The sequence below is a fragment of the Pristiophorus japonicus genome, unplaced genomic scaffold, assembly GCF_044704955.1.
Source record: "Pristiophorus japonicus isolate sPriJap1 unplaced genomic scaffold, sPriJap1.hap1 HAP1_SCAFFOLD_448, whole genome shotgun sequence".
Taxonomy (NCBI): domain Eukaryota; kingdom Metazoa; phylum Chordata; class Chondrichthyes; family Pristiophoridae; genus Pristiophorus; species Pristiophorus japonicus.
Window position 1 is genome coordinate 267,443 of NW_027254350.1, and position 17,700 is coordinate 285,142.

Sequence of the window (17,700 nt, forward strand, 5' to 3'; positions counted from 1 at the left end):
TTCTTATTATGTTCTTATTTATTTCTTATTTATGTTCCTGTTGCTCAGTGTCTGTATCTTCGCTGTGCATTGAAGGTTAACTCATCTGCCTTATTGTGGCGACTGGACAGCTGGGAGCCGAGCCTGATTGGAGGAGCTTCGCAGGGATTCCGCCCATCCCAAAGCAGGACTAAGAGCTCAAGATTTTTCGAGTCAACCGAACCTTAAATTTGTGTGGTGGCCTTTGTAATAAGCTATTTATAAATGTACAATGTGTTCTGCATCTGAAAACATATTACACACAGCCATTCTCACAGTGTCAGGCATGGCTCAGTGGGTAGCACACTTGCCTTGGAGTCAGAAGGGTGTGGGGTCAAGTCCCACTCCAGGGACACGAGCACAAAATCCAGGTCGACACTTTCTGAGAGCAGTCTCTCAGTGCTGCACTGACAGAGGTGCTGTCTTTCAAATGAGCTGTTAAATTGAGGCTCAAAACATGAAAGATCCCATGGCACTACAGTTCTCACTGATATTGTGGACAGGAGTTATCCCTCAACCAACATCATCATGAGGAAACAGACTATCAGGCCATTGTCATCTTGCTGCAACAATGACTGCACTTCATTGGCTGAGCAAGTGAAAGGTGCTCTAAAAATACAAGTTATTTTTATATACTCGGAATGTTTAGCAAAGTTTAGCCACCATAAGGAAATACACCTCACCCAAAAACGTTAGTGACAGAGAAATCATGTGACCCGAATGGCGTAAAGGCACGTAATGTAGGCAGTCATGTGACGAAGCATATCGTACAAAGTGGGCACTATATTTGTGACTCAGCTTGTCAGAACCTGCAGAACAGGACAAGGCACAGACACAAGTTTCGTCGGCTTTAACGTGGCTTTTATTGTTTGGTTGAAAAAAAACAATGAGAAACAATCAGCACCAATGGGTTGGAAGGATTTACAGCCTGACTTTGGAACAAGTGCCAGCGTCACAGCTAATCGGGGTGCGCGAGTTACCGCCTGAAGGTTGGGGGAGGGGGAGAATTTCCACTGGTGTCCTCCATAAACCCGCCATTTTCCTGGGCCTTCCGAAGCTATGAGAGAGGAGGGGAATTACCCTCCCCCTGCTCCTCATGTGGAAATTCACCCCCCGCCCCTTCATCAGCAGCTGTTTCAATGGTTAAGGAACTCACGAATACTGGGGCAGGTTGTTCACTCTGTACAAACATACTCAGACCCTGAAGAACACTGAGCGAGTATTAGATTGGACACCAGTGTAAACACTACCATGCCAGGTAATGGGAGACTGGGTATCTGGTTCATAATTCAACAACATCTTCCTCTTTCCCATCTGGTGCCTATTCCAACCTCTTGCCATTGGTCAGTAATCTGGACCTAGGAAGGAGAAGACTCTGGTTAATCTTTGATCGATCGTGCTCTGAGGTCCACAATTTATCAACGAACATTGGAAATAATGAACACTTTGCTGTGTGTTGAGGGATGCTGGGATCTCTTGCTCGATCAGAGTGAGCAAGGACATGCACATTTGGTGCCGGCTGGTTTTATCAACGCAGGCTGGGCAATGTCTCTTGTATGCCATTAATGTATGACCATAAATTAATCTTGTATTAGATAGGATCAGGAGGAGGCCATTCAGCCCCTCCAGACCTGTTCCACCATTCAATTAGATCATGGCTGATCTGTATCTTAACCCCATTTCCCCACCTTGGTGTTACAATCAAGGGGCGAAAGGGAGGGAGGAACTTAATACAATCACTGTCACTAATGAAGTAGTACTCGGTAAAATAATGGGACTAAAGGTGGACAAGTCCCTTGGACCTGATGGCCTGCATCCTAGGGTCTTAAAAGTAGTGGCGGCAGGGATAGTGGATGTAATGGTTGCAATCTATCAAAATTCCCTGATTCTGGGAAGGTGCCAGCGGAATGGAAAACCGCAAATGTAATGCCCCTATTTAAAAAAGGAGGCAGACAAAAAGCAGGAAATTATAGACCAGTTAGCCTAACATCTGTCATTGGGAAAATGCTGGAGTCCATTATTAAGGAAGCAATTAGCAGGACATTTGGAAAAGCATAATTCAATCAAGCAGAGTCAGCATGGTTTCATGAAAGAGAAATCATATTGGACAAATTTGCTGGAGTTCTTTGAGGATGTAACGGGCAGGGTGGATAAGGGGGAACCAGTGGATGTGGTGTATTTGGATTTCCAGAAGGCATTCGATAAGGTGCACATAAGAGGTTACTGCACAAGATAAAAGTTCACGGAGTTGGGGGTAATATATTAGCATGGATAGAGGATTGGCTAATTAACAGAAACAGAGAGTTGGGAAAATGGATCATTTCCCAGTTGGCAAAGAGTGACTAGTGGGGTGCCACAGGGATCGGTGCTGGGGCCTTAACTATTTACAATCTATATTAATGGCTTGGATGAAGGGACTGAGTGTAATATAGCCAAGTTTGCTGATGATACAAAGATGGGTGGGAGAAAAAGTTGTGAGGAGAACACAAAAAATCTGCAAAGGGATATAGACAGGCTAAGTGAGTGGGCAAAAATTTGGCAGATTTAATGTGGGAAAATGTGAGGTTATCCACTTTGGCATATAGGTACCAATGATATAGGTAAAAAATTTGATGAGGTCCTACGAGAAGAATTTAGGGAGCTTGGAGCCAAATTAAAAAGTAGGACCTAAAAAGTAGTAATCTCAGGATTGCTACCGGTGCCACGTGCTCGTCAGAGTAGGAATCGCAGGATAGCTCAGATGAATGCGTGGCTTGAGGAGTGGTGCAGAAGGGAGGGATTCAAATTCCTGGGACATTGGAACCGGTTCTGGGGGAGGTGGGACCAGTACAAACCGGACGGTCTGCACCTGGGCAGGACGAGAACCAATGTCCTCGGGGGAGTTAATGCTGTTGGGGAGGAGTTAAACTAATATGGCAAGGGGATGGGAACCTATGTGGGGAGGCAGAGGGAAATAAAAGGGAGACAGAGACAAAAGATAGAAAGGAGAATAGTAAAAGTGGAGGGCAGAGAAACCCAAGGCAAAAAATAAAAAGGGCCACATTACAGCCAAATTCTAAAGGGGCAAAGTGTGTTAAAAAGACAAGCCTGAAGGCTCTGTGCCTCAATGTGAGCAGTATTCGGAATAAGGTGGGTGAATTAACTGCACAGATAGCAGTTAATGAATATGATGTAATTGGCATCACAGAGACATGGCTCCAAGATGACCAAGGCTGGGAACTCAACATCCAGGGGTATTCAACATTTAGGAAGGAATGACAGAAAGGAAAAGGAGGAGGGATGTCGTTGCTGGTTAAAGAGGAAATTAATGCAATAGTAAGGAGGGACATTAGCCTACCAAAGGGCAGAAAACGCTGATGGGAGTTGTGTACAGACCACCAAACAGTAGTAGTGAGGTTGGGGACAGCATCAAACAAGAAATAAGGGATGTGTGCAATAAAGGTACAGCAGTTATCATGGGCGACTTTAATTTACATCTAGATTGGGCTAACCAAACTGATAGCAATGCGGTGGAGGAGGATTTCCTGGAGTGTATTAGGGATGGTTTTCTTGACCAATATGTCGAGGAACCAACTAGAGAGCTGGCCATCCTAGACTGGGTGCTGTGTAATGAGAAGGGACTAATTCGCAATCTTGTTGTGCGAGGCCCCTTGGGGAAGAGTGACCATAATATGGTAGATTTCTTTATTAAGATGGAGAGTGACACAGTTAATTCCGAGGGTCCTGAACTTAAGGAAAGCTAACTTCGATGGCATGAGGTGTGAATTGGCTAGAATAAACTGGCAAATGATACTTAAAGGGTTGACGGTGGATAGGCAATGGCAAACATTTATAGATCACATGGATGAACTTCAACAATTGTACATCCCTGTCTGGAGAAAAAATAAAACAGGGAAGGTGGCTCAACCATGGCTAACAAGGAAAATTAGGGATAGTGTTAGATCCAAGGAAGAGGTATATAAATTGGCCAAAAAAAGCACCAAACCTGAGGACTGGGAGAAATTTAGAATTCAGCAGAGGAGGACAAAGGGTTTGATTAGGAGGGGGAAATAGAGTACGGGAGGAAGCTTGCCGGAAATATTGTGTTCAGTTTTGGTCTCCTAATCTAAGGAAGGATGTTCTTGCGATTGAGGGAGTGCAGCGAAAGTTCACCAGACTAATTCCAGGGATGGCTGGACTGGCGTATGAGGAGAGACTGGATCAACTGGGCCTTTATACACTGGAGTTTAGAAGGATGAGAGGGGATCTCATAGAAACGTATAAGATTCTGATGGGACGGGACAGGTTAGATATGGAAAGAATGTTCCCGATGTTGGGGAAGTCCAGAATCAGGGGACACAATCTTAGGATAAGGGGTAAGTCATTTAGGACTGAGATGAGGAGAAACTTGTGGAACCTGTGGAATTCCCTACCTGCACCGCCATTCAATAAGATCATGGTTGATCATTCCCTCAGTACCCCTTTCCTGCTTTCTCTCCATACCCCTTAATCCCTTTAGCCGTAAGGGCCATATCTAACTCCCTCTTGAATATACCCAATGAACTGGCCTCAACAACTCTCTGCGGTAGGGAATTCCACAGGTTAACAACTCTCTGAGTGAAGAAGTTTCTCCTTATCTCAGTCCTAACATTGTGTCCCTTGGTTCTGGACTTCCCCAACATCGGGAACATTCTTCCTGCATCTAACCTGTCTAGTCCCGTCAGAATTTTATATGTTTTTATGAGATCCCCTCTCATCCTTCTAAACTCCAGTGAATACAGGCCCAGTCGATACAGTCTCTCCTCATATGTCAGTCCTGCCATCCCGGGAATCAGTCTGGTGACCCTTAGCTGCACTCCCTCCCTCAATAGCAATAGTAATTTCTCTCTATTTACTCTATTACAATCCTTTGTGATTTTGAACACCTATTAAATCTCCTCAACCTTTTCTGCTGTAAGGAGAACAACCCCAGTGTCTCCAGTCTCCACATAACTGAAGTCCCTCATCCCTGGAACCATTCTAGTAAATCTCCTCTGCACCTTCTCCAACACCTTCACATCCTTCCCAAAGTGTAATCCTTCCCAGCATGTTTGCAGGTGGTTGGAATAGTTTAGCATGTCCTTACAGTATGGAATATTGCGGCATTGTTGTTTGTTCAGCATCGAGTCAGAAGCAAGGAACTGGTTTTCAAGATGTCCATTGCATTGTGCAGTGTGGTTTGTAGCGCACTTTAAACCGCAGGAACTCAGAGTAATGCAATACAGAGTAACACCAAGTACCTGGATCTAGTTGTATTTGTGACTTTCACCGCCACCGTGGCCAAACCCTGCAACGGATGAAAGCAGCGAATCAGCAACAGGTTCAAGCAGAGTGTCGGCAGATTGAGGCCAGGCTGCAATCCACCAAGAATACAGCTCTGCCTGGCTCCATCTACCTCAGTGAATGCCACAGTCCGTATTGGCACCTGGAAATGGGCCATCTCCTCACTTACCCCCGCCCGCCCGCCTCCAACCCTTGCTGCCAGTTTCTGGGGTGGGGGGGCGGGGGTTAACTGACCAAGGAGGGGTGGGCTACAGATCAGCCCAGGGCACTCTGCCGGGATCAGTGGGGATTCCGTGGCCTCGACTCCCGGAGTTACAATAATATCTGCGTCTTTTCAGATGAGACGTTAAACCGAGGCCACATCTACTCTCTCAGGTGGATGTAAGAGATCCCACGGCCACTATTCGAAGAAGAGCAGGAAAGTTATCCCCGGAGTCCTGGCCAATATTTAGCCCTCAATCAACACAACAACAAAAAATCACCACCACATTTTTATTTTCTTCTTTTTTTTCCTCTTTGCCTATAATGGCAGCTGATCATTACTACGCCATTTACACCCTATCCAGATTAACCTTTTTCTAAGCTCTATCAGTACCATTTCAGTTCGGATCATCATCTTTAGTCTCTCTAATCTCTCCTGACTTCCACCCTAACATAGACCTTCCCTTTTGTCCTTTGTTCCCCTCCCCAGTACTTCAGAATACGCTCTTTTTGAACATTCGGCTTCTGACGAAGTGTTTCCTGATTTCACTCCCAACGGCCAGGCTCTAATTTTAAGATTGTGCCACGTTGTTCTGGATGACCCAACCAGAGGAAATAGTTACTCTCTCTCTACCCTCTTAAATCCTTTAAACACCTCAATCAGATCGCCCTTCAATCGGTCCTTATAATTTAACCCTTTTTAGGCCCAGTATCATTCTGGTGAATCTGCACTGCACCCACTGCAGGGACCCTGGAGGTGTGGTGCCCAGAGCTGAACACAGTATCCAGATGGGCTGTGTACAGCTGTAGGCTCACGTCCACCCCTCCTGATTAAAGTAACTTCAGCCTATCTCATTAAAGAGCCAGGCAGCGAAATGTGTGAACAATAGTCTCACCTTGTGGCCCAAAGAGAGCATTGTAGCAGGGCTTCTGACAGTAAGGCTTTCCAGCGTGCTGCAACAACAAGAGATAAAGTCAACATCGCTTCTTAAAGGGCGGGAAGAACCCAAACATTATGGGGCCAGGTTTGCCCCGGCTGGGTTTGGGGCGGGCAATTCCATTGAGGTGGGTTTTTTTTGCCCAGGCACGGGAATTGGTCTGTGCGTAAAAAGAATGTTGGTTGTGGTAACAAAGCCTTCGTGTGGTGCATGGGGCGAGGGGGACGGGGAGAAACGGATGAGGGGTCCGGGGCTGGCGGGGGGGGCAGACCAGGGGTCTGGGGCGGGGGGAGGGGGGGTCGGACGAGGGGTCCGGGGTGGGGGGAAGGGGAAGGGGGGCCGAACGTGGGGTCCAGGACGGGGGGAGGGAGTGGGGTCGGACTAGGGGTCCGTGGCGGGTGGGGGGGCGGTCGGACGAGGGGTCTGGGGTGTGGGGGAGGAGGGGGTCAGACGAGGGGCCCGGGGCTGGGGGAAGGAGAAGGGGGATCGGACGAAGGGTCCGGAGCGGGGGGGGAGTCGGACAAGCAGTCTGGGGCAGGAAGGGGGGTCGGACGAAGGGTCTGCGGTGGGCGGGGGGTAGTCGGACGAGGAGTCTGGGGCGGGCGGGTGGGGGGGGTCGGACGAGGAGTCTGGAGTCTGGGGCGGGGGGAGGGCGTGTGTCGGACGAGGGGTCCGGGGCAAGGGGTCAGACAAGGGTCCGGGGCGGGGGGGGGGGCGTGTGTCGGACGAGGGGTCCAGGGCAGGCAGGGGGTCGGGGTCGGACGAGGGATCCGGGGCAGGCATGGGGTCAGAGTCGGACGAGGGGTCCAGGGTGGGGGCTGTGCTCTGGCTGCCGTGTCCGGACGAAAACCCTTTAGCGCTCTGTTAGTGCCCCCTGGAGGCAGAAACGGGTGATTTTGGCCCCTACATGTTGGGGGAGACAAGAGAAATCAAAGCCGCTTACCTCAACAAAAGAGCCAGAGGTCAAGATTTTGCTACATTTTTCACACTTGAGGCAGGGCCTGTGCCAATCCTTTCCCTGGGCGGTCACCCTCTCAGCTGGGAAGACAGGAATGCAATATTACAGACACACTCCTCTCCAACAAATGCACAACCCAGACTCACAACTGCAGCTTCATGCAGAGTCTAACCCGCTGGATTCTCACTGCAGCCCAGCACTGGGCAGGGGAGGTTCTATTTGTCTCGAAAGGCCCATAGTTTTTGAGAAGAACGTGTAAGCGTCCTTTACGTGAGGACCAGTTTCACCGTGGCACACAGCTGGGACTGAACGCGAGGAACTGAGAGAAGAATGGGAAGAGAGGGGAAGCCCCAGGGATCGGGTGCCCGACAAGGTTGACACCCACCCGATTGCCCATTGTGGAGGGGAACATTGGGCTGGGTATAAATCCACCCGATCCAGGAGTTACCCCCCACCCCGCTGAGTGTCTACATCACTGGAGCAGACTGGCAGTGGATAATGATCCAAGCAGTGAGGGAGTCGGTATTGGGGCTGTTCAACCTTCGCCACCTCCAGGCCAGATCCAAGGTCGTCCCATCCTCCATCATCGAACTACACTACGCAGACGACGCTTGCGTCTGTGCACACTCAGAGGTTGAACTCAAAACCATCGTCAACACCTTCATCGAGGCCTTACACTAAACATCCGGAAGACAAAGGTCCTCTAACAACCTGCCCCTGCCACGCAGCACTGCCCCCCAATTATCAAAATCCACGACGAAGCCTTGGACAACATGGACCATTTTCCATACCTCGGGAGCCTTCTATCTTCTATCAACAAGGGCAGACATCAATGACGAGGTCCAACACCGCCTCCAGTGCGCCAGTGCAGCCTTTGGTCACTGAGGAAGAGAGTGTTTGAAGACCAGGATCTCAAACCCAGCACCAAGATCATGGTCTACACAGCAGTAATGATACCCGCCCTCCAAAATGCCTCAGGGTCTCTGTACAGCAGACACCTCAAAGCGCTGGAGAAATACCACCAATACTGCCTCCGCAAGATCCTGCAGGATAAGTGTATCATTGTCAGTGTTCTCCCTCAGGCCAACATCCCCAGCATTGAAGCACTGACCACGCTCGATCAGCTCCAATGGACAGACCACATTTTCCGCATGACTCCCAAAACAAGCACTCTACTCAGAGCTCCAACATGGCATGCAAGCCCCAGGTGGGCAGAGGAAATGCTTCAAGCACACCCTCAAAGCCTCCCTGATAAAGTGCAACATCCCCACTGATACCTGAGAGTCCCTGGCCAAAGACCGCTCTAAGTGGAGGAAGTGCATCTGGGAGGGTGCTGAGCACTTCGAGTCTCGTCGCCAAGAGCATGCAGAAACAAGCGCAGGCAGCGGAAGGAGCGTGCGGCAAACCACACTCCCCACCCACCCTTTCCTTCAACCACTGTCTATCCCACCTGTGACAGTGCAGGCGGATGCACTTCCCGCACACGTATTCGTCAGGGACACCGGAAGCGTCCCTGACTTCCCACATAGTACAGGAGGAGCATAACACGTGTCTGAGCTCTCCTGCCATGACTTAACCCTTGGATTAACTTAATTGGGCAACAACAATGTTAAAAGGTTACTTACTGACAAAGAAAGAAATCGAAAAACTACTTACCAATCACCAGCCAATCACTTAAGGCCTAGGACCCCTATGTGCCTATTAGAAGGAGCTCATTGCCTGAAACAGACGGGCAATTTGGACACTGACGGAAGGCCCCTTTCAAAATGGCATCGGCCTATTCTGAGGCCATTAAAATCGGCCCTAGAATTATCCTGCAGCTCCGGCCCTCTCTATGGTAAGCGTTCCTTTTGTGTCAGCAAGCCCAGGGGCAGTTAGTGTGCAGGAGCTGGCAGGATAGCAAGCCATCGTAACAAGCTCCTGACCTAGAGCGAATGTTGGCTGGGGCATTGGGGCAGGTGGGCATGGGGGCGTGAGAGGCTCAGAGATACCCCATGTGGGGGTGGGGGTGGGGGAGCTCAGAGATACCCCACTGTGAGGGGAGGGGGGGCTCAGAGATACCCTGCTGTGAGGTTGGGGGGTGGGGTGGAGCTCAGAGATACCCCGCTGTGGGGGTGGGGGAGCTCAGAGATACCCCACTGTGAGGGTGTGGGGGAGGAGGAGCTCAGAGATACCCCGCTGTGAGGGGGGGGAAGTTCAAAGATACCCCGCTGTGAGGGTGTGGTGGGGGGGAGCTCAGATACCCCAATGTGAAGGTGGGGAGGAGGAGGAGCTCAGAGATACCCCGCTGTGTAGTGGGGGTGGGGGTGGGGGAGCTCAGAGATACCCCGCTGTGGGGGTGGGGGAAGCTCAGAGATACCCCACTGTGAGGGTGAGGGGGGGGAGGAGCTCAGAGATACCCCGCTGTGGGGGTGGGGGAGCTCAGAGATACCCCACTGTGAGGGTGTGGGGGGGGGGGAGGAGCTCAGAGATACCCCGCTGTGGGGGTGGGGGGGTGGGGGAGCTCAGAGATACCGCGCTGTGGGGGTGGGGGGTGGGGGGGAGCTCAGAGATACCCCGCTGTGGGAGTGTGGTGGGGGGGAGCTCAGAGATACCCCGCTGTGGGGGTGGGGGTGGGGGGGAGCTCAGAGATACCCCGCTGTGGGGGTGTGGTCGGGGGGAGCTCAGAGATACCCTGCTGGGGGGTGGGGGTGGGGGGCTCAGAGATACCCCACTGTGAGGGTGGGGGGGTGGGGGGGAGCTCAGAGATACCCCGCTGTGGGGGTGGGGGGTGGGGGGGAGCTCAGAGATACCCCGCTGTGGGGGTGTGGTCGGGGGGAGCTCAGAGATACCCTGCTGTGGGGGTGGGGGTGGGAGAGCTCAGAGATACCCCGCTGTGGGGGTGGGGGTGGGGGAGCTCAGAGATACCCCGCTGTGGGGGTGTGGTCGGGGGGAGCTCAGAGATACCCTGCTGTGGGGGTGGGGGTGGGAGAGCTCAGAGATACCCCGCTGTGGGGGTGGGGGTGGGGGAGCTCAGAGATACCCCATTGTGAGGCTGGGGCGGTGGGGGGGAGCTCAGAGATACCCCGCTGTGGGGGTGGGAGTGGGGGAGCTCAGAGATACCCTGCTGTGAGGGTGGGGGTGGGGGGGAGCTCAGAGATACCCCGCTGTGGGGGTGGGGGTGGGAGAGCTCAGAGATACCCCGCTGTAGGGGTGGGGGGTGTGGGGGAGCTCAGAGATATCCTGCTGTGGGGGTGGGAGTGGGGGAGCTCAGAGATACCCCGCTGTGGGGGTGGGGGAAGCTCAGAGATACCCCACTGTGAGGGTGAGGGGGGGGAGGAGCTCAGAGATACCCCGCTGTGGGGGTGGGGGAGCTCAGAGATACCCCACTGTGAGGGTGTGGGGGGGGGGGAGGAGCTCAGAGATACCCCGCTGTGGGGGTGGGGGGGTGGGGGAGCTCAGAGATACCCCGCTGTGAGGGTGTGGTGGGGGGCTCAGAGATACCCCACTGTAAGGGGGATCTCAGAGATACCCCACTGTGAGGATGGTGGGGGGGAGAGGCTCAGAGATACCCCGCTGTGAGGTGCAGGGGAAGGGGGGGTAAGTGTGAGCTGCCCGCTGTGTTTGCACACTCACTGGTAGCCCCAGCACTGCCGGCTCACACTGTGAAACAAAGTACTCGAGGGCCGAGAGCTTTGTTGTGAGTGGGTACATCCTCCGGCAGGCCCGCCCTCTCCGGGTACTACTGTTGGAACAGTGCACACTGTCTGGAAGTGGAACGGTTGTGACACCACACCCTGCTGCTGCTGCCCAGCCAAGATGCTAATCATTGACGACTGAAATGTCTGAACTAGCCTCGGGAAATGACCAACAGCCTGTTCCCACCACTCCTCTCCTGAAGGCATTGCGTCCTTACTGCTGTCAAGATCTCACATCGAGAGTGGGAGTATTGGTGGGCATGGCACTGAGCCCAGTCGTGTTACCGTCCAATGTCCATGTACGCTCACAGAGCTGATTTACACTGCTTTCGTTTGAAGGTGTATCTCTCCCTCTCTCTACACGTAGCAATTATTTTTCAAAGCAAATGGAGACATTGATTTGTGTTTGGGCAGAATATCGGTGCTAGCGAATGGGCAGCCTGTCTCATATTGTGCCCGACACAGTTAGCTCTGCATTCCTCCAACACTGAATGCAAAGACCAACAACTTGTATTTATATAGCAGCTTTATGGTGGTAAAACGGCCCAAGCCACTTCACAGGAGCATAATCAGACACAATTACACCGAGCCACATAAAGGAGAATTTAGGGCAGGTGCTCAACAGTTTGGTCAAAGAGGTCGGTTTTAAGGAGTGTCTTAAAGGAGGATTGAGAGGCGGAGAGGTTTAGGCTTGGAGTTCCAGAGCTTGGGGCCTTGGTAACAGAAGGCACAGCCACCACGGGCAGATGCGCACGAGGCCAGAATTCGAGGAGCGCAGACTGCTCGCAAGGTTATGTATATAATAAATAGGAGCAGAAGTAGGCCACCTGGCCCCTTGAGCCTGCTCCACCATTTAATAAGATCATGGCTGAACTGATCATGGACTCAGCTCCACTTCCCTGCCCGCTCCCCATAACTCTTTACTCCCTTATCGCTCAAAAATCTGTCTATCTCCACCTTAAATTTATTCAATGACCCAGCCTCCACAGTTCTCTGGGGCAGAGAATTCCACAGATTTACAACCTTCTGAGAGAAGAAATTTCTGTCATCTCAGTTTTAAATGGGCAGCCTCTTATTCTGAGACTATGTCCCCTAGTTTTAGTTTCCCCTATGAGTGGAAATATCCTCTCTGCATCCACCTTGTTAAGCCCCCTCATTATCTAATAAGATCTCCTCTCATTCTTCTGAACTCCAATGTGTATAGGCCCAACCTACTCAACCAATCTTCGTAAGTCAACCCCCTCATCTCCGGAATCAACCGAGTGAACCATGTGTGGTTCAGTACACCAGCCACTCACTCAGACACACTTTATTTGCTCAGAACTGCAAAGGAGGTTTTCTGGCTGCCTGCCCAAGGGATAATGGGCCAAATCCTGTTGGCCACATGCGGCATCTTAATACGCACACTGTTATAACGGCACAATGTGGCTGGGGTGAGCTGGGAATCTCCACAACTTGCAGCTCTCTCAACACGTGCTGGATTGGTACATTCAGTGCCCATTAAACTCGGGGCAGAAGGGTGGGGCTCATCCAATAACAAGTAACCCTTTTAACAACAATACCAATCCACCTCTCCAGCCCAGAGAGGGAACAACTGAAACAGTGTGGGCTCGTTCCTGCAGCTAGTAAATTGGGGGTCAGATTTTTTAACTCTCAAATTAAACAAAATTTAATTCTAACTTTTCCTTTCTCTCTCTCTTCACCCAATCTTTCGTTCCCTCTCTCGGCTTCTCTTTCTGTACCTGGTTTGACTGTAATTCACCCTCCTGCTCAGTCCTTCCTCAATCTGTAAATCTGACATATCAAGGAGAGGACGGTTAGCCCAGGTCCCAGATGTCCGGTTGCCCTCACCACGCTACCAAGTTATGGCAAACGGCTGAAGGGTAGAGCAAGCACTCTGCCAGGTGGCCCAGTCCAGCAAGGTGTGGTCTATCGGGTCTCCAACACACCAGTAACCAGTAACCCATGCTCCCCTCTCACAGCACAGGGTTCACTGGATCACAGCATCCTTAAGGACATGCTGCCCGACACTTTCTCTCAGTCTGCCTGTTGAAGTCACCGGTGCAGATTGCCTGCTGGAAATACATACAAGTGGGGATATGATCAGAAATTCGAGGTCTCACATTCAGCAGCAGAGAGGGCCAGCGCCAAGCCCAATAAACACTTCAACAGCAGGGTGTACCAATTTCTTTTCTAAGATTCTAACCAGACAAGACGGACAAAGCACACAGTTGAACATTCAGAAATATAGCAAGGGCCCCCACCTCCTCCCCCAAACTCCAAATATCAATGAACCAACTAGATAGGCACAGATTGTCAAACCAGAATCCCGGAGCGGACATTCCGGGGCTGTCAGTAAAAGGAACATAATTGAAGCAGCGATCAGATCATTGAACAAGTGACACGGAAGCGAACGGCTGCAAGTTTGACAGTGACTCTGTAACAGCCAGGTTCCTTACCGAAGTAGACCTCCTTGTCACACCTGGGGCACTTGGGCATGTTTGATCCGGGATTCTCTGGTCCGATACCTTTAACTGCCGTGCTGTACCTGCCCTTCTCTCACTCTCCTCCCACAGCCCAACTTTATATAGTCCCACAGCCGGAGCTTTGCACACGGAGAATGGGACGATCCGAATTGCACACGTTCCCTCAATCGGTGTAAATCAGATTGCAAAGTGCAGACAACACTCACTCTGCCGCATTTTAGCAAAGGAAGTGGCGAGGGCAGGGTGTGGCTCCCTCAGGGTGGAAGGTGAGTGTTATATGCTGACACACAGCCCTCAGGCATGTCAGTCCCAATGGCTGGTGTGTGTGTGTGTGTGAAAGAGTCAGGCTGCAATCCTTCATCACAGCCTCGTCTTCTCACAGTCTGCATTTACCAAACGCACCTTCTTCAAACCCTATCACTTCTCAGCTTCTGCCACAGCCCCTCTCTGCCTTTAAAACAATACAAAATCTCACTGTCATTTTTGTCATTTTGAGTCCTGGCTCTCTCGCCTCAGAAGGTTGTGGGTTCAAATCCCAATCCAGAGACTTGAGCACGAAATCCAGGCTGACACTCCAGTGCAGTTCTGAGGGGGTCTGTGGAGGGAATTGTCCAGGGGGTCAGTGGGTGGGATTGCTGGTGGGTCGATGGGATAGTGCTGTTTTACAGCGGGTCGGGACCCCACTACCACATGCAGCCCCAACACACAATGGCGGGAGAGGCAATTCAGGGCATTGTCACCTGGTTAAGAACTATTTTCAGCTCACCTTTAGAATTTACCAGGTCAGCCACGAGTTCCACGCTGCTCGGCGATCAGGTCAGGTAAGCAGGGCGTGCGACGAATGGCCATGGAATCATATCATGGCTGAAAGAGGGGCAGGTATGGCAGCTCAACATTCCTGGTTACAGGATCTTCAGACGGGTTAGAGAGGGGCGTAAAAATGGTGTGGTATTGATTAAAGAAACTATTACAGCTGTGAGGATGGATGATATGTTAGTGACATTTAGGTGCTACTGACCATAATTCAGTTAGATTTAAGATAGTTATGGAAAAGGGCAAGGATAGACCAGGAATAAACATTCTAAATTGGGGAAAAGCCAACCTTGCTCAGCTGAGAGGTGATTTGGCCAAAGTGGACTGGAAACAGCTACTTGAAGGTAAATCAGTGTCAGAGCAGTGGGAGGCATTCAAGGAGGAGACCCTGAGGGCTCAGACCAAATATGTGCCCTTAAAGAAAAAGGGTGGGACTAACAAATCTAGAGCCCTCTGGATGTTGAGGGACATACAGGGTAGGATGAAGAAAAAAAGGGCGGCTTATGACAGACACTGAGGGTTAAATACTGCAGAATCTCGAGAGGAGTAAAGAAAGTGCAGGGGTGAAATTAAAAAGGATATTAGAAAAGCAAAGAGAGAGCATGAAAATTTATTGGCAAGTAAAATCAAGGAAAACCCAAAGATGATTTATAAATACATTAAGAGCAAGAGGATAACTAAGAGGAAAAGGTATGGTCTATTAGAGACCATGAGGGTAATCTGTGTGTGGAGGCGGAAGACGTGGGTATGGTTCTTAATGAATACTTTGCGTCTGTTTTCATAAAAGAGAAGGGCGATGCAGACACTGCTATCGAGGAGGAGTGTGAAATATTCAATGAAATAACCATAGTGAGAGAGGAGGTATTAAGGGCTTTAGCAGCTTAGAAAGTGGATAAATCTCCAGGCCCAGATGAAATGTATCCCAGGCTGTTAAGGGAAGCAAAAGAGGAAATAGCAGAGACTCTGACCATCATTTTCAAATCCTCTCTGGCTTCAGATGTGATGCCAGAAGACTAGAGGACTGTTAACATGGTACCTTTGTTTAAGAAGAAAGGAATAGACTGAGTAATTACGGGCCAGTCAGCCTAACCTGGGTGGTGGGAAAGTTAATGGAAAAAATCCTGAAGGGCAGGATAAATTCATTTAGAAACACATGGATTAATCAAGCACAGTCAGCAGAGAAGGTCGTGTCTCACCAACTTGATTGAATTTTTGAGGAGGTAACCAGGAGGGTCGATGAGGGCAGTGCAAATGATGTAGTGTATATGGATTTTAGCAAGGCTTTTGATAAGGTCCCACATGACAGACTGGTCACAAAAGTAAAAGCCATGGGATTCAGGGCAAAGTGGCAAGTTGGATCCAAAATTGGCTCAGAGGCAGGAAGCAAAGGGTAATGATTGATGGGTGTTTTTGTGACTGGAACGCTGTTTCCAGTGGGGTTCCGCAGGGCTCAGTACTAGGCCCCTTGCCTTTTGTGATATACCTCAATGACCTAGACCTGAATATAAGGGTATGATTAAGAAGCTTGCAGATGATACTAAAATCGGCTCAGTGGTTGATAATGAAGAAGAAAGCTGTGGACTGCAGGAAGATATCTGATATGTCCTTACTATACTGTATAAATGCACACGAAGCCCATACTTGAGAGAAGGTCACTCTGTGACCAGTTACCTTTATTACCAAGACCTCAAGTGATGAAGGTGGGTGGAGCTTCCCCTTTTATACCTGAAAGTCCAGGTTAGGAGTGTCTCCCACAAGTTCACCCCCTTGTGGTCAATGTTCTCAAGGTGTACAACTTAGGTCAGCTTATACATGGGTTACAATGATATTTGAATACATGACATCACCTCCCCCGCTCCCCCCCCCCCCCCCCAAGACCTTTTGGGATCACAGGTTAAGTCTCTCTGGTGGTTTACGCTCCCTTGTAGAGCGCATGAGTTGGGGCTCCGGTTGTTGGGGGCTGGCCTGAGTATCTGCTGTTTGCGGTGCCTCAGGCCTGTCCAGACTTCCCACAGAGACTGGGCTCTCCTCCACTTGGTTCTGGTGTTCGGTCACCTGTGGTGGAGTAAACTCTAAGTTGTGTTCTTCCTCTGCTTCTTCTAAGGGGTTGCTGAACCTCCTTTTAGTTTAGAAACATAGAAACATAGAAAATAGGTGCAGGAGTAGGCCATTCTGCCCTTCGAGCTTGCACCTTCATTCAATGAGTTCATGGCTGAACATTCAACTTCAGTACCCCATTCCTGCTTTCTCGCCATACCCCCTGATCCCCCGAGTAGTAAGGACTACATCTAACTCCTTTTTGAATATGTTTAGTGAATTGGCCTCAACAACTTTCTGTGGTAGAGAATTCCACAGGTTCACCACTCTCTGGGTGAAGATGTTTCTCCTCATCTCAGTCCTCAATGTCTTACCCCTTATCCTTAGACTGTGACCCCTGGTTCTGGACTTCCCCAACATTGGGAACATTCTTCCTACATCTAACCTGTCTAAACCCGTCAGAATTTTAAACGTTTTTCTGAGATCCCCTCTCATTCTTCTGAACTTCAGTGAATACAAGCCCAGTTGATCTAGTCTTTCTTGATATGTCAGTCCCGCCATCCCGGGAATCAATCTGGTGAACCTTCGCTGCACTCCCTCAATAGCAAGAATGTCCTTCCTCAAGTTAGGAGACCAAAACTGTACACAATGCTTCAGGTGTGGCCTCACCAAGGCCCTGTACAACTGTAGCAACACCTCCCTGCCCCTATACTCAAATCCCCTCGCTATGAAGGCCAACATGCCATTTTCTTTCTTAACTGCCTGCTGTACCTGCATGCCAACCTTCAATAACTGATGTACCATGACACCCAGGTCTCGTTGCACCTCTCCTTTTCCTAATCTGTCACCATTCAGATAATAGTCTGTCTCTCTGTTTTTACCACCAAAGTGCATAACCTCACATTTATCCACATTATACTTCATCTGCCAAGCATTTGCCCACTCACCTAACCTATCCAAGTCACTCTGCAGCCTCATAGCATCCTCCTCGCAGCTCACACTGCCACCCAACTTAGTGTCATCCGCAAATTTGGAGATACTACATTTAATCCCCTCGTCTAAATCATTAATGTACAATGTAAACAGCTGGGGCCCCAGCACAGAACCTTGCGGTACCCCACTAGTCACTTCCTGCCATTCTGAAAAGTACCCATTTACTCCTACTCTTTGCTTCCTGTCTGCCAACCAGTTCTCAATCCACGTCAGCACACTACCCCCAATCCCATGTGCTTTAACTTTGCACATTAATCTCTTGTGTGGGACGTTGTCGA

The 17,700-nt window shown here is 50.2% G+C and overlaps 1 protein-coding gene across 1 annotated transcript; it reads right to left on the reverse strand.

Moving 5' to 3' along the window:
• Positions 1 to 857: 857 nt before the first annotated feature.
• Positions 858 to 13,749, reverse strand: crip1 (cysteine-rich protein 1). Its single transcript, XM_070873310.1, has 5 exons — positions 13,553 to 13,749; positions 7,402 to 7,496; positions 6,417 to 6,474; positions 5,277 to 5,323; positions 858 to 1,376 (listed from the first exon to the last, which is right to left on the reverse strand). The coding sequence occupies exons 1-4, from the start codon at positions 13,590 to 13,592 to the stop codon at positions 5,283 to 5,285; spliced, it is 234 nt and encodes a 77-aa protein (XP_070729411.1). The 5' UTR covers positions 13,593 to 13,749; the 3' UTR covers positions 858 to 1,376; positions 5,277 to 5,282.
• Between the last annotated feature and the right edge of the window lie 3,951 nt (positions 13,750 to 17,700).